This window comes from Bombina bombina, chromosome 3, assembly GCF_027579735.1.
Source record: "Bombina bombina isolate aBomBom1 chromosome 3, aBomBom1.pri, whole genome shotgun sequence".
Lineage (NCBI taxonomy): Eukaryota > Metazoa > Chordata > Amphibia > Anura > Bombinatoridae > Bombina > Bombina bombina.
Window position 1 is genome coordinate 348057955 of NC_069501.1, and position 17461 is coordinate 348075415.

Below are 17461 nucleotides of genomic sequence, written 5' to 3' on the forward strand. Positions count from 1 at the left end.
CAAGGCTATTTTTACATTTCAGCTGTGTTTGTGTTTAGCTGTAGTTTTCCTCTTACTCATTTACTGTACCCACACATATTATATACAGTTTTTCTCGCCATTAAATGGAATTTCTAAAGATACCATTATTTTCATCATATCCTATAATTTACTATACATTTTTTAAAAAAATATGATGAAAAATGGAAAAAGACACACATTTTCTAACTTTGACCCACAAAATCTGTTACACATCTACAACCACCAAACAACACCCTAAATAGTTTTAAAATTTTGTCTTAAGTTTAAAAATACCGAACGTTTACATGTTCTTTGCTTTTTTTTGTAAGTTATAGGGCAATAAATACAAGTAGTACTTTGTATTTCCAAACCATTTTTTTTTTAAAAAATTAGCGATAGTTACATTGGAACACTAATATCTGTCAGGAATCCCTGAATAACCCTTCACATGTACATATTTTTTTTTAGTAGACAACCCAAAGTATTGATCTAGGTCCATTTTGATATATTTCATGCCACCGTTTCACCGCCAGATGCGATCACATAAAAAAAATCGTTCACTTTTTCACAAACATTTTCACAAACTTTAGGTTTCTCAATGAAATTATTTACAAAAGCTTGTGCAATTATGGCACAAATGGTTGTAAATGCTTCTCTGGGATCCCCTTTGTTTAGAAATTGCAGACATATATGGCTTTGGCATTATTTTTTGGTAATTAGAAGGCTACTAAATGCCGCTGCGCACCACATGTATATTATGCCCAGTAGTGAAGGGGTTAATTAGGGAGGTTGTAGGGAGCGTGTAGGGTTAATTTTAGATTTAGTGTAGTGTAGTAGACAACCCCAAGTATTGATCTAGGCCCATTTTGGTATATTTCATGCCACCATTTCAACGCCAAATGAGATCAAATAAAAAAAAAGTTTACTTTTTTGCAAACTTTAGGTTTTACAAACAGCTTGTGCAATTATGGCACATATGGTTGTAAATGCTTATCTGTGATCCCCTTTTATCAGAAATAACAGACATATATGGCTTTGACTTTGTTTCTTGGTAATTAGAAGGCCACTAAATGCCACTGCGCACCACACTTGTATTATGCCCAGCAGTGAAGGGGTTAATTAGGTAGCTTGTAGGGTTAATTTTAGCTTTAGTGTAGAGCTCAGCCTCCCACCTGAAATATCCCACCCCCTGATCCCTCCCAAACATCTCTGTTCCCTTCCCCACCCCACAATTGTCCCCGCCATCTTAAGTACTGGCAGAAAGTCTGCCAGTACTAAAATAAAATGCTTTTTTTTATTAAAAAAAATAAAAAAATATCTGTTCAGCTGTGATGCCCCCCCTTAGCCCCCAATCTCCCTGATCCCCCAAACACCTCTCTAACCCCCCCTGCTACCTATTTGCTGCCATCTTGGGTACTGGCAACTGTCTGACAGTACCCAGTTTGCCTCCCAATAAAAAGTTTTTTTCTTTTTTTTTATAAAATTTTCATTTTTCTGTAGTGTAGCTGTTCCCCTCCCAGATCCTTTTGATCATTATTTTTTCCCCCTCCTTCTCCCTCCTTCCCATTCAATTACACTGGTGGCAGTGGTTGCTGCGTGCATGCACAAACACTTGCACACGCGCACCCCCTGCAGGCGTCCCTGCACGCTCCTGGCACCCGGCATGCACATTGCACTTACAGGAACCGGATGCCGGGTAGCCTGCTAAGGCTCCCACCCACCAACAATCAGAATTATCGCTACCGGTGCAGAGAGGGCCACATAGTGGCTCTCTCTGCATCAGATGCTTGAAAAAGGATATTACAGGATGCCTCAATATCGAGGCATCACTGCAATACTCTGAAAACTGCCGAAAGCAATCACAATTGCAATCACCAGCGCACAGTTAGACCAAGGACATACCAGGTACGTCCATTGTCACTAACTGACAGTTTTTGCAGGATGTACGTCTTTAAGGGGTTAAAAGATAGAGATTTTTTAGGACTATAAGAACAATAATGGCATCTTCTGCATCTATGCCATTCCACAAAAGGTGGTGTCAACCTGAATGTGGTTAACATCCTATCTCTATATATACTACTGTGATCTTGTCTTATTAATATTCTTAATAAAGTATTTCTTAAATTTAGAATCACTTTGTCTATCATTTTTCAATATTGAATATCTCTCTATTTTTTTACTTCTGATAAATTAATTTCCAACCGTGTTTTGTTAAAACCCTTCTCTAGAAACCATTTCTTTATGATTTCTGCCTGGAAATAGAAATCCTGATCTTCTAAACAATTTCTTTTTATCCGAATAAATTGTCCTTTAGGGATATTATCCAACCATTTTTTGTCATCACAACTATTTCTGTTGATATTAGTTTTATGATCTACTTTCTTAATAAAAAGTTTTTGTAGGACTTCCGGTGGGCGGCTCCACAAGATGGCTGCAAGCTCCTCTAGCTCTGAAATCAAACGCTTCCAAATTCAACTCTGCAGCCGTCAATCCAGACCATCTGCATCTCCCTTGACAGGAAAGCTGTCCGGGATCAACTAGCAGACAGAGGGAACTCCAGCTCCTCTCCCCCGGAAAGTCACTTTAAGTAAAACTTGGGTTTTAGCCCACCACGTGTCGGCGCTTCTCTCTAACCCGAAGCAATGGAGACTTTCCATGGTCAAGGACCGTATTATGACACCTACATATTAGCAGAGATAAAGGCTATATTGCTACCGAAGCTAGATAGACTTCTAAGGTCCTGCATTGAACTAAGCACAATAGCGGAATCCACAAACCGGCATTTCCGATTCAAAGAACATATGTATACCCAGTATGATCCTGCTCCTCTGAAAGCTGTGAGCACCTCCACCCCATACTCGCAGATTTACAAGAGCCTCACAACATTTGAACCTTTGTGGAGGGGTAAAACCACGGAACCACTCGAGACCGGACTAAATCACTACTGCCTTGGTGTTTCAAATCTAGCCAACGTTATGCCCCTAAAACTAGAGAGGAGCCTACTAATACCCCAATGGGCTCAATGTACGGCTGTCGTAGCTCCGGATGTGAGTTCGGTGCCTGTAAGACTACTCACTATACCGGAGACTATGAGACCGGTCATATGGGACGTGTCACTCGTGGTGAGAGAGCCGCAAGACGAAGGTTGTCGACACAATGAGAATCACTTTGACCGACTGAGACGGCTGCTGGAACTATACAATGGCCCGACGGCTTTAGCTAGGAGGGGAGTGGGATGAGTATGTAGATCCTGCCTGAACTGTTTTTCTGGACATTTGGACTGACGCATCTCTGCAGACATGTTATAATCGAGTACAGTTTGTTCAACATGGTTCTACGGACTAGTTCTATTTGCATGCGTGTATGCTACTGGTTGTCTTTTGGTTGTTGATTGTTTTAAGTCCTGTTTTTACCCGATGCTAGCTTTATTTTTTTTTATTTTTTTACTAGCTTTGGTTCTCAAGGAAGTGTCACTATCTATAGCATGTGTAATATTCAATTGCTACTATTTTAAACTGCTCACTCCCTATATTAATGTAACACCTGTTTTTCTTTATCAGGAATGTATACTTGTACTTAATTTAGCAGAGAGATAGCGAGGTTTCTCTTACTTACTCAAGTGCATATACTCTCAAACATCTAACTAAATGTACATCATTTTGCATTGGATGAAATCTGTATCCATAACACCTTTAAGGGATCCACTCTACCCTTCACTATTTTTATCTGGCAAAAATTCATAGAATGCTAACTCTGTAGATATCAATGGATCCTCTATGATCTGCTCAGCCTTCTCTAAAACTGCCCTGTAGAATGAGTAGCCCCCATATGCTGCACTTATCTATACCGGACCAATAGTGGAAAGACTTTTTAGATAAGGCATAAGTGTACACTGAAAACATAAGTCGATCCAGCACTGGCAATCCTTCCAAATCTATCTTCAGCTTGTGCCTACTATATTAAACCTGACATCAACTAATCTGGCTTGGCATAGGATTAATCCAGGCCTCACCTTGAAAATAATAATATAAATCCACCTATTTATTACCACCAATAGCCCACCTTGCTATAGGGTTCCTGTTATGTGTAGTTTTTTGTTGTTATATGTTCTGTTGTTGTATGTTGTGAGTAGTTTCTGTTGTTGTCGTATAGGTTTGTTTTGTCTTAAATAGTTAAAAATGAGAAAATCAGTCTAAAAAAAACTGTGTGAGGATACACTTAAGTCATATCCCTACTAATGATCTGGGAATGCTTCACTACATATATTGAATAATTCAACTGGGCTTCCTCACAGTCTTAGCTAGCATGAGAGCTACAAAGCTACATATTTCTTATGTTTGACTCAGCATAACAAAATTACTGTAATACCTGTCAATACAATGCTGCCATTTTGAAACTATATGCTGTAAATCTTTCTCTTGATTATATTGACAATATTTTGCACATGAGCTCTCATTATGTATGTACTACTTTTCTCAATAAAAAGAAGTTAAAAAAAAAAAAAGTTTTTGTAGTAATTTTACCTTTTGATATATTGACCTCCGAATCACAAAAATTCCCTTTTGACCTGACTGATTTTTATAGTCAACGATAAATCCTAGTTTATTTATATTAAGATGTTTGAAGAATTATATTGCTTGTTTCTCACTATTTTACCATATAATAAACACGTCATTAATATTGCATCTATAGAGTAGTATATCTTTAGAGGAGTTTGAATATTGCCAAATAGATTCTTCCTCCCAATTAGCTAGGACTAGAGTAACATAGCTAGGGGCAAAACGCGTCCCCATGGCTGTACCCTGGATTTGCAAGTAAAATGTGTCATTAAATCTAAAAGGATGAACCTAATACTTTGCAGTAAAAAGGATTTATGAGAGTCAGATGGAAAAACATATGAGCACAGCATGTTCTTAATTCATCTTAACCCTCCTTAACGGTTGAAGAAACAGTTCAATATAAAGAGAGATTTGATGTTAAAGAACCAATAGCAGAAATTATGGGTCTACCTGGAGGGTTCAACATATCCTTATGGATCTTTGGTTAGTTATAAAGTATTGGAACTCTCAGTTCCTTAATCCAAAGGAAATCAAATTCCTCTTTATTTATGATATCCAAGTTAAGAGCTTTAAAGAGGATATTTCTTAATTTCATTGGTAATTGATATGTTGGGTCTTTGGAAATAACTCTATAGCTGGTTTTTATCAGAAATTAGTCTTAAAGCCTCATTAATATTAACCTCTGTATCTTGGAGTGCTACTTTTCCGCTTTTATCTGATGGATTACCAGATTATTGTTATTTTTCTATTCTTTCAGAGCTACTTTCTCTGATTTAACTCATATTGGACTAGTGTCTCAAAGGTTTCTAAATAAGTATCCTTACTTTGTGTGGGGTTGAATTTTGATGACAATTTTAAATTTGTGTTTAGTTTTATATCTTTTTTTTTATATTATCACTTTCCATATTAAGATATTCCAAATTATACAGATCTAAAATATCAATACAATTTTGATCAATATCCCATACGTCTATTATTTTCCCTTTAGTTTTATTTACCTTTTCTTGTATTTAGAAGAATCTTTTTCATTTTTTTTAAAGAGGCTTTTGACTTGATATCATTCCTCTAATGACCATTGGTTTTTATAATACTGTTTCTTTAATGATCACTTGTTTAATTTTGTTCAGGTTTTTTTTTTTTTTAAGATTTATTTATATACCCTATTTTGTTTCAGTCATACAACTATACAGCTGGACTTGAGGATACTTATTATAAAAAATTAAAAAACATTATTTATACACAAATATAAACACTTTCGAACACAAAAAGATTCTTGACACAATTATGCATTCACTCACTGTCTTGATAACACATTGATTTTGTATTGATATGAAAATAAAAATATTAGCATAAGAGCAATATGTTCTATTGATTCTTTTGATCTACTATATAAGTTTTTTCTTTTTATATATTAGTAGAAAACATAAGTTACATTTAGTTTTTACTCTATCAAAATCATAGAGGCACAAGGAGTAGTCACATTAAACTGGATTATTATGCACAATTAAGTTATAAATATAAGTATAGTTAAGAATCCATAGGTATGATCACTAATAGTAAGGTAACAAAAAGGGTTTGATTATTATTAATAATTGAATTGAAACACAAATTTATTTCCCTCCCCCATTATAGTTATAGATACATTGTAACAAGCAGTTGACATTATTTATTTAATAATTATACTAAGAGATATGGGGGCATATGTATCAAGCTCCGTATGGAGCTTGATGCCCCGTGTTTCTGGCGAGTCTACAGGCTCGCCAGAAACACCAGTTATGAAGCAGCGGTAACAAAGACCGCTGCTCCATAACCTGTCCGCCTGCTCTGAGCAGGCGGACACACATCGTCGGAAATCAACCCGATCGAGTACGATCGGGTTGATTGACACCCCCCTGCTGGCGGCCGATTGGCCGTGAGTCTGCAGGGGGCGGTGTTGCAATGCTGAATACGGCGAGCGTATTGCTCGCCGTATTCAGCCAAGTCTGGCGGACCTGATCCGCACTGTCGGATCAGGTCCTCCAGACTTTCAGAACTTGGGGCCTAGATGTACAAATCTGTATAATTTTAATTTATATTTATTTAATATATATCCTATAAAGATGTCAGTTGTTTTGTTTTGGAATAATATGCTGTGCCTTTTTTTAATTGGAATAATATTATGTGGCTGTTTATAGTTAACATTTTAATCTGGATACTCATTGGTTAACTGAGCTGTCGATAATAAGTAGCAAGCCACATCCTAAATAGTTATTGGCCACTTAGTCTGTCAATCAAAAGATAGTAACTTGGTATAATCAGCAGCTGTTCATTAAAAATGGGCAAATGTAGATATAGCTATTGGGAATATGTAAATAAGTAAAAAGTGATCTCTTGCAATGTTTGGAAATAGTATTTGGGAATATAGAAACCAGGTACAAAAAAGAGAGAGAAATTTCACAGTACCCAGCACTCACAAAACACTATATAGTAACAGTATGCATTGAAAACCGGATTGTGTCCAGAACTGGTTATTAAAACGTAACTTTTACTAATGATAGGATAAAATAAAAAAGGTTGGTAAATAGTACCAAATGTATAACATAAATATGTGAGACATACATTTAAAACTTAGATTAAGAAACAGATCAGGACTGTGTGTGTGAGACTTCAAAAACAGAATTACTTCCCTGGGCAATAGTTCAAATACACCGTAACCCTCAGGGCTCAGAGAATACACGGATTGCTCTAAAGCTAATCTAAAAAGGGGATTGACCCCAACAACATTACCTAATCTGAGCAATACTGGTACCTAGAGCAGGAGAGGAAACGGTTTATAAATGACTGATTAAGGAAGGCAATTGCCACATCAATATAAGCTTAGAAAAGTCCCAGGTAAACACAAATTAGCAAGTCTCATGCACACAGACAAGGCCTTCCTTAATCAGTCATTTATAAACCGTTTCCTCTCCTGCTCTAGGTACCAGTATTGCTCAGATTAGGTAATGTTGTTGGGGTCAATCCCCTTTTTAGATTAGCTTTAGAGCAATCCGTGTATTCTCTGAGCCCTGAGGGTTACGGTGTATTTGAACTATTACCCAGGGAAGTAATTCTGTTTTTGAAGTCTCACACACACAGTCCTGATCTGTTTCTTAATCTAAGTTTTAAATGTATGTCTCACATATTTATGTTATACATTTGGTACTATTTACCAACCTTTTTTATTTTATCCTATCATTAGTAAAAGTTACGTTTTAATAACCAGTTCTGGACACAATCCGGTTTTCAATGCATACTGTTACTATATAGTGTTTTGTGAGTGCTGGGTACTGTCAAACTTCTCTCTCTTTTTTGTACCTATATATCTATCAGACAGTCAGCACCCCCCTTCTCCTACACTTCACCAGTGATACTAACTGGTATATAATGAACATTGAATAGATTATATATCTACTATTATTTCAGCATACTATATTATGAAGGGGTTGATATTTGCTTAAACTAACACCGTTGCGACTATTTCGAATATAGAAACCAGACTGACATTTTAGCAAGAAGAAAATGATTGCTACTAACAACGCTTTAAACTATAAAATCACAATGCTTATTACATGCATATGGGACAATCCCATATAAGTGGCAATTTATATTTATTCTGATATGTTTTTTAAAGATGTTTTAGCAGTCGTTGGTTATTTTGTAAACTGTAGCCAATACAAGCAAGGTTCTTATAAATAGCCCTTTGTGTTTCATTTAACAAACCAACGCCTAGATTTAGAGTTGGGCGGTAGCCAACAAAACCAGCGTTAGAGGCTCCTAACGCTGGTTTTTACAGCCCGCTGGTATTTGGAGTCAGTCAGGAAAGGGTCTAACGCTCACTTTGCAGCCGCAACTTTTCCATACCGCAGATCCCCCTACGCCATTTGCGTATCCTATCTTTTCAATGGGATCTTTCTAACGCCGGTATTTAGAGTCGTGGCTGAAGTGAGCATTAGAAATCTAACGACAAAACTCCAGCCGCAGAAAAAAGTCAGTAGTTAAGAGCTTTTTGGGCTAACGCCGGTTCATAAAGCTCTTAACTACTGTGCTCTACAGTACACTAACACCCATAAACTACCTATATACCCCTAAACCGAGGCCTCCCCACATCGCTGCCACACGATTAAATTTTGTAACCCCTAATCTGCCGCTCCGTATACCACCGCCATCTACGATATCCCTATGAACCCCTAATCTGCTGCCCCTAACACCGCCGACCCCTATATTATATTTATTAACCCCTAATCTGCCCCCCCCCCAACGTCGCCGCCACCTAACTACAATTATTAACCCCTAATATGCCGACCGCACCTCACCGCTACTATAATAAAGTTATTAACCCCTAATCCGCCTCACTCCCGCCTCACTAACCCTATAAGAAATAGTATTAACCCCTAATCTGCCCTCCCTAACATCGCAGACACCTAACTTCAATTATTAACCCCTAATCTGCTGACCGGATCTCGCCGCTACTATAATAAATGGATTAACCCCTAAAGCTAAGTCTAACCCTAACACCCCCCTAAGTTAAATATAATTTAAATCTAACTAAATAAATTAACTCTTATTAAATAAATTATTCCTATTTAAAGCTAAATACTTATTTGTAAAATAAACCCTAATATAGCTACAATATAACGAATAATTATATTGTAGCTATTTTAGGATTAATATTTATTTTACAGGCAACTTTGTATTTATTTTAACCAGGTACAATAGCTATTAAATATTTAAGAACTATTTAATAGCTAAAATAGTTAAAATAATTACAAAATTACCTGTAAAATAAATCCTAACCTAAGTTACAATTAAACCTAACACTACACTATCAATAAACTAATTAAATACAATACCTACAAATAACTACAATTAAATAAACTAACTAAAGTACAAAAAATAAAAAAGAACTAAGTTACAAAAAACAAAAAAATATTTACAAACATTAGAAAAATATTACAACAATTTTAAACTAATTACACCTACTCTAAGCCCCCTAATAAAATAACAAAGACCCCCAAAATAAAAAAATGCCCTACCCTATTCTAAATTAAAAAAGTTCAAAGTTCAAAGCTCTTTTACCTTACCAGCCCTGAAAAGGGCCATTTGCGGGGCATGCCCCAAATAATTCAGCTCTTTTGCCTGTAAAAAAAACATACAATACCCCTCCCCCAACATTACAACCCACCACCCACATACCCCTAATCTAACCCAAACCCCCCTTAAATAAACCTAACACTAAGCCCCTGAAGATCTTCCTACCTTATCTTCACCATACCAGGTTCACCGATCCATCTTCCGAAGTCTTCATCCAAGCCTCCGAAGTCTTCATCCAAGCCCAAGCGGGGGCTGGCGATCCATAATCTGGCTGAAGTCTTCTATCAAGCGGCGGCTGAAGAGGTCCAGAAGAGGCTCCAAAGTCTTCCTCCTATCCGGGCAGAAGAGTAGATCCGGACCGGCAACCATCTTCTTCAAAGCGGTGACAAGCGGCTCCATGTTGAAGACCTCCGGTGCGGATCCATCCTCTTCTTGCGACGTCCTAAGTCCGAATGAAGGTTCCTTTAAGGGATGTCATCCAAGATGGCGTCCCTCGAATTCCGATTGGCTGATCGGATTCTATCAGCCAATCGGAATTAAGGTAGGAAAATTCTGATTGGCTGATGGAATCAGCCAATCAGATTCAAGTTCAATCCGATTGGCTGATTGGATCAGCCAATCAGATTGAGCTCGCATTCTATTGGCTGTTCCGATCAGCCAATAGAATGCAAGCTCAATCTGATTGGCTGATCGGATCAGCCAATCAGATTGAACTTGATTCTGATTGGCTGATTCCATCAGCCAATCAGAATTTTCCTACCTTAATTCCGATTGGCTGATAGAATCCTATCAGCCAATCGGAATTTGAGGGACGCCATCTTGGATGACGTCCCTTAAAGGAACCGTCATTCGTCGGGAAGTCGTCGGTGAAGATGGATGTTCCGCGTCGGCGGGATGAACATGGATCCGGAAGAAAGAAGATTGAAGATGCCGCTTGATAGAAGACTTCAGCCGGATCATGGACCTCTTCCGCTCCCGCTTGGATGAAGACTTCAGTCGGATCATGGACATCTTCAGCCCCCCGCTTGGGCTTGGATCAAGACATCGGAGGAGCTCTTCTGGATCGATCAGTGAACCCGGCGTGGTGAAGATAAGGTAGGAAGATTTTCAGGGGCTTAGTGTTAGGTTTATTTAAGGGGGGTTTGGGTTAGATTAGGGGTATGTGGGTGGTGGGTTGTAATGTTGGGGGGGTATTGTATGTTTTTTTTTACAGGCAAAAGAGCTGAATTCTTTGGGGCATGCCCCGCAAAGGGCCCTTTTCAGGGCTGGTAAGGTAAAAGAGCTTTGAACTTTTTTAATTTTAGAATAGGGTAGGGCATTTTTTTATTTTGGGGGGCTTTGTTATTTTATTAGGGGGCTTAGAAAAGGTGTAATTAGTTTAAAATTGTTGTAATATTTTTATAATGTTTGTAAATTATTTTTTTATTTTTTTTAACTTAGTTCTTTTTTTATTTTTTGTAACTTAGTTCTTTTTTATTTTTTGTACATTAGTTAGTTTATTTCATTGTATTTATTTGTAGGTATTGTATTTAATTAATTTATTGATAGTGTAGTGTTAGGTTTAATTGTAGATAATTGTAGGTATTGTATTTAATTAATTTATTGATAGTGTAGTGTTAGGTTTAATTGTAACTTATGTTAGGATTTATTTTACAGGTAATTTTGTAATTATTTTAACTATTTTAGCTATTAAATAGTTCTTAACTATTTAATAGCTATTGTACCTGGTTAAAATAAATACAAAGTTGCCTGTAAAATAAATATTAATCCTAAAATAGCTACAATATAATTATTCGTTATATTGTAGCTATATTAGGGTTTATTTTACAGGTAAGTATTTAGCTTTAAATAGGAATAATTTATTTAATAAGAGTTAATTTATTTCGTTAGATTTAAATTATATTTAATTTAGGGGGGTGTTAGTGTTAGGTTTAGACTTAGCTTTAGGGGTTAATACATTTATTATAGTAGCGGCGAGCTCCGGTCGGCAGATTAGGGGTTAATAATTGAAGTTGTCGGCGGTTAGGGAGGGCAGATTAGGGGTTAATACTATTTAGGGTTATTGAGGCGGGAGTGAGGCGGATTAGGGGTTAATAACTTTATTATAGTAGCGGTGAGATGCGGTCAGAAGATTAGGGGTTAATTATTGTAGGTAGCTGGTGGCGACGTTGTGGGGGGCATATTAGGGGTTAATAAATAAATAGCGCTGCGGAATCTGTTGGCGCTCTACAAATAACCGATAATAATAATAATAATTATAATATAGGGGTCGGCGGTGTTAGGGGCAGCAGATTAGGGGTACATAGGGATAATGTAGGTTGCGGCGGTGTACGGAGCGGCAGATTAGGGGTTTATAATAAAATGCAGGGGTCAGCGGTGGCAGAATAGGGGTTAATAATTGTAAGGTTAGGGGATTTTAGACTCGGGGTACATGTTATGGTGTTAGGTGCAGACATAGGAAGTGTTTCCCCATAGTAAACAATGGGGCTGCGTTAGGAGCTGAACGCTGCTTTTTTGCAGGTGTTAGGTTTTTTTTCAGCTCAAACAGCCCCATTGTTTCCTATGGGGGAATCGTGCACGAGCACGTTTTTGAAGCTGGCCACGTCCGTAAGCACCGCTGGTATCGAGAGTTGCAGTTGCGGTAAATATGCTATACGCTCCTTTTTTGGAGCCTAACGCAGCCCTTCTGTGAACTCTAAATACCAGCAGTATTTAAAAGGTGCGGCCAGAAAAAAGCACGCGTAGCTAACGCACCCCTTTCGCCGCAAAACACTAAATCTAGGCGCAAGAGATTGGCTAAATTTTGCTTTAAAAGCTTCTATGAGGTAAGGCAATTAACTGCAATCCAGTTTCACCGGAGGATGGGAAGGAGTCCTGAAATGCTCAATGAGGATTACAGACTTGGCCAGGCAAGCAGTTTTTTTTTCTCCACTTAAATGCTTTTTAAACCACTTTTCAATTTATTGTTTAAAGCTTAGTATGTCGATTTTAAATTGTTTCAAAATAAATGTATATTATTTTAACCTATATTTGTTGGCGCTGGCTATTTTTATACATTTCTAAGGCTTTTTTTCCGGTTATTAAGACAGCAGCCTCAATATAAGGTTTAATTTTTTACTTATTGTATATATTATATATATATTCTTCAAGGTGCTCTTATTTTCTTTACATATATATACATATATATATATATGTGTATATATAAATATATAAATATATATATATATATATATATATATATATATGATAATATTCATGTAAAATACATATCTATACCTATAGGAATAGCTATACAGGTATAGGTATATATAGCTATAAGCTATATATATATAGAAATATGTATTTACAATAAAAGCCACATTGTTCTGTATGTGAAGAACATTGGAATGGGTGTTAGTTTTTTTCAGTTTGCATGCTGCATTGAAGTATATGGGGTGATAAATTAGCGTGATCCTGACTTTGCAAAGTATATATTTTTGGGTGTGTCGGGTTTCTCTTTTGCAAACTTTTTACTTTCAATTTGTAATACGAGTGCAACCCAATATTCTGATAAATCCTCCGTCTAGCAAAGTGAATTTGTGAGCGGGAGCGCAAAATAGCGCTCCACTCTTTATCTATATATATTTCCAGAAAGACTCAGTGATCCAGATAATTCACTGAGTCTTTTTGGAAATATTGATAATACTGATTTAGTGCTGTGAACAATGAGGAGTTTGTCTCAAAATTGATATATAAATATATATATATATATATATATATATATATATATACACACACACACACACACACATATATATATATATATATATATATATATATATATATTATATGTTCTCTTAGATAAGCTGTACAGTTTGAGAATTTTGCTTTGTTTATATGGCTTTTAATAAGATTCAAATATTGTCACTGAATAAAAATGAATTAAGAAAATCAGTACAGAAAACCCCCAACAACTAATATTTCTAATGGGACATATTTATATTATTGTATACAAAATATTAAATCTTACAAGCTGTTCTAATTATTTAGTACTAATATGAAAAAGCCTTCACATTTGTTCTAATGCAGCAGCATGAAGCTTCATAGACAGGATATATGTGATTGTGTTCGTTAAGGTCAGGCTGAGACATATTAAGGCTATAATTAAGGGCCGTTACTAGGTTTTGCAACATACAAAACAGTTGCCAGGTGAGAGATAACATGCATTATAGATATATATGTCTAGTGATTTAGGTTAAAAGCATTTGAGTAAATGGACTTGTTTTCAGTCTCTTGGCAACTGGCAAGTGTGAAACTAAATACCGGTTTTGTGTGATAAGCTTGAATAGGACACCACAATGTGTGTTTGCTACAGCTATACAACATCAAAATGTTAGTTAAGCAAGGAATGAAGGTTCTATTTTTGCTCACTGAAATTTAATTTTAGAATAAACATTCATGCAACCTTGTTTTTTTCATCTTACACAGATCATTTCTTAATATGACCCTGGAGAGACATCGGAAGAGCCACTGAGGGGACTCCAGGTCATGCCCTATCTGGCTAACACAGCTAATCTTCAGCTGGCTGGATTTGCTATTGTGACCATGGGCTGGGTTTTAGGTTGTATTTCAACTGGACTTGTGCAATGGAGAGTGTGGCACGTGGAAAATACCACTATCATTACCTCTGGCATTGCTTGGATAGGCATCTGGAGAGCTTGCTTCTTTAGTCAAACCCTAGTATCCACAAACCTACGGACAATGTACTGTCACGAATTCAGTGCAATGGATTCTTTTCTACCATATGAGATATTTTTTGCTCAAGGTCTAATGGTGACAGCTATCATTCTTGGGGCGGCAGGAAAAGCTTTGTGTATGTTTGCGCTGAAAAACGTATATCAAAATTCATCTAATTTATCATTGACGACGCGTTGTTTCACCATTGGGGGAATTTTAGACTTGATTGCTGGCCTATGCATTATAATTCCAGTGGCTTGGAATTTACATTCAGTTGTAAACAATTTCAGCATCTCCTTCCCAAGCACATACTACATGCCAACTAAACCAGAAAAACAAGAAATTGGAGCGGCACTTCCAGTTGGTATTGTAGCTGCAATTCTATTTTTCATAAGTGGATGCTGTTTACTTTGTTATAAGTTGCCACGGGGTCCTGACTCAAAAATATTTCCATACCCCTCAGAGGATTCCCTTTTCTCTGACCGATGGAGTGTAGTTTCATATGATCGATCAAGCGCAATAAGCAATGCATTTACAAAACCTTCAGCACATCCAATAATTAACTGTGATGGAATTAAAAATGAAGCCTTTGAACTAGATGAAAGACTATAGGTTTGCATTTTTTTTTCTCTTTTTTTTTTAATATCACTGTTGTTTTTCTTTAATAAAAATAAAATGTAAAATATGCTTTTTTATATTTCTTATAAAACCAATTTATTCCACAGATTTATTTATTTTAATACTATCAATTGAAATATATATATTTGTTATGCTTAGTAATGTATTTGTTTTTCCATCACAGAGTCTACCACTGGTTTGCCTATGTTTGACATTGTAATCCTACACATGTCAGATATTAATTTGTTGCCCATAATTTTTAGTTTAGTTTTTTTTTTTTAGCTGTTTTATGATAGTAACAGACTTGCATAAGGGTGACAGAGAATTAGGTCTTAAAGTGATGGTTAAAGGGTCATGAAGACAAAACATTTTCTTTCATGATTCATACAATTTTAAACAACTTTCCAATTTACTTTTATTATCTTATTTGCTTCGTTCTTTTTGTATTCTTTATTGAAAAGGATATCTAGATATGCTCAGGAGCTGGGAGCAAGCTGCTGATTGGTGGCAGCAAATATATACCTCTTGCCATTGATTTATTGATGCGTTTGCTAACTCCCAGTAGTGCATTGCTGCACCTTAAATAAAGGATACCAAGAGAATGAAGCAAAATTGATAGAAGTAAAATGGAAAGTTGTTTAGAATTGTATGTTCTCATGAATAAAAAATGTGGGGTTTTATGTCCCTTTAACCCTTTAAGGACACATCTTTCAGTTTGCTCAATTGTTTTATGACGGAAAAATTCCGTCATATGTCCTTAAGAGGTTAAGCAAATCTGTGATGGATGAACATCCTTAAAAATGAGCACTCTATGCCGAACATGGAATATATTAGTATTTAATGAGGTTAAAGGGACAGTCTACAATATAATTTTTATTATTTAAAAAGATAAATAATCTTTTATTACCCATTCCCCAGTTTTGCATAAGCAACTCAGTTTTATTAATACACTTTTTACCTCTGTGATTACCTTGTATCTAAGAATCTTCTGACAGCCCCCTGATCACATGACTATTTATTTATTATCTATTGACTTGCTGTTAGTACTGTGTTGTTCTAAATCTTAAATAACTCCCCAGACATGAACCTAATGTTATCTATATGGCTCACATAAACTAGCAGTCTCCTGTTGTGAAAAGCAAATATAAAAGCATGTGATAAGAGGCTGTCTTTAGTGGCTTAGAAGCAGGCAGAAATTTAGAGGTTTCAATGTTATAAAGTATATTAATATAACAATGTTGGTTGTGCAAAGATGGGGAATGGGAAGTAAAGGCATTGGGGCCGATTTATCAACCCCCCGTATGGGCTCGCTGGAAACAGGAGTTAAGAAGCAGCGTTTGGTGGCTGGTATAACCTTTTTGAAGTGATATTGAGAGGTGGCAGCTCTATACCGAGCCTCACCAGTCCATTGGAAGTGCTGTATCAATTTATATATCTTATACTCATATTTAGTGTCATAGATTGCTAAGTAATCACACTAGGTTTCACAATGCTGAGTAACCACACAAGTTCTTCCACAATGCTCAGTGCTCCCATCATGCAGCACACATTGGACAATATTTCTTAGTTTAGAACTCTGTTTAAATCATAAATCATTAAAAGTGAGATCCATAGGTTATGTCCCTGGCAGATCTTCTAATTGTAACACATTTAGCAAGATGATCCTGATTTGTAAGCAGTGCCTTGTTTTCTTTCTTTCACTATTTCTATCCAGACTAAACTATATCCATAAACAGCAAAATCCTGTTTAGAAACATCCCAAATCCTCCTCCTAATTGCTTGTCTCTCACCCAGACAACCTGATATTTACAACCGGTGCACCCAGACTTTGCCTATCTGACCTGTTCAGAGTTGTTGTTTTTTAATATTTTAATATTTCTTTTTATTTTAAAGGCAGGGTTTTTACAAATATACACCTAGATTACGAGTTATTCACGCTATAGGGAATCTAATGAACGCAACAAAAGTTGCGTTATTTCACCTTCTATAGTGCAGTCATTACAAGTTTTGAAACAGCCGGCTTGTACGTACGATATGGTTGCATTGAGCTCCATACCGCACAAAATACAAGCGCTGTTTTGACGTGCTCGTGCATGCTTTCCCCATAGACATCAATGGGGAGAGCGGGTTAGAAAAAATCTAACACCTGCGATCGCGGAATGAAAAGCTCCGCAACGCAGCCCCATTGATGTCTAAGGGGGAAAAAAAATTAACGTTTAAACCTAACACCCTAATATAAACCCCACGTCTAAAGACCCCTAATCTGCTGCCCCCAACATCGCCGACACCTACATAATGTTATTAACCCTAATCTGCCGCTCCCAATATTGACGCCACCTAAATAAAGCTATTAACCCCTAACCTGCCGCCCCCAATATCGCTGCCACTATACTACAGTTATTAACCCCTATTTCCCTTAACCCCAACATTGCCCACACTATAATAAATCTATTAAACCC

The 17461-nt window shown here is 36.6% G+C and overlaps 1 protein-coding gene across 1 annotated transcript in view; it reads left to right on the forward strand.

Annotated features, from left to right (window-relative positions):
* CLDN34 (claudin 34) overlaps positions 1-14996 on the forward strand; it is a 32210-nt gene extending 17214 nt beyond the window's left edge. The window contains exon 2 of the mRNA XM_053704624.1: positions 14136-14996. Within this exon, the coding sequence (XP_053560599.1) occupies positions 14196-14996 (801 nt within the window). The 5' untranslated portion in view covers positions 14136-14195. The remainder of the gene's footprint in view (positions 1-14135) is intronic.
* Positions 14997-17461: the final 2465 nt, after the last annotated feature.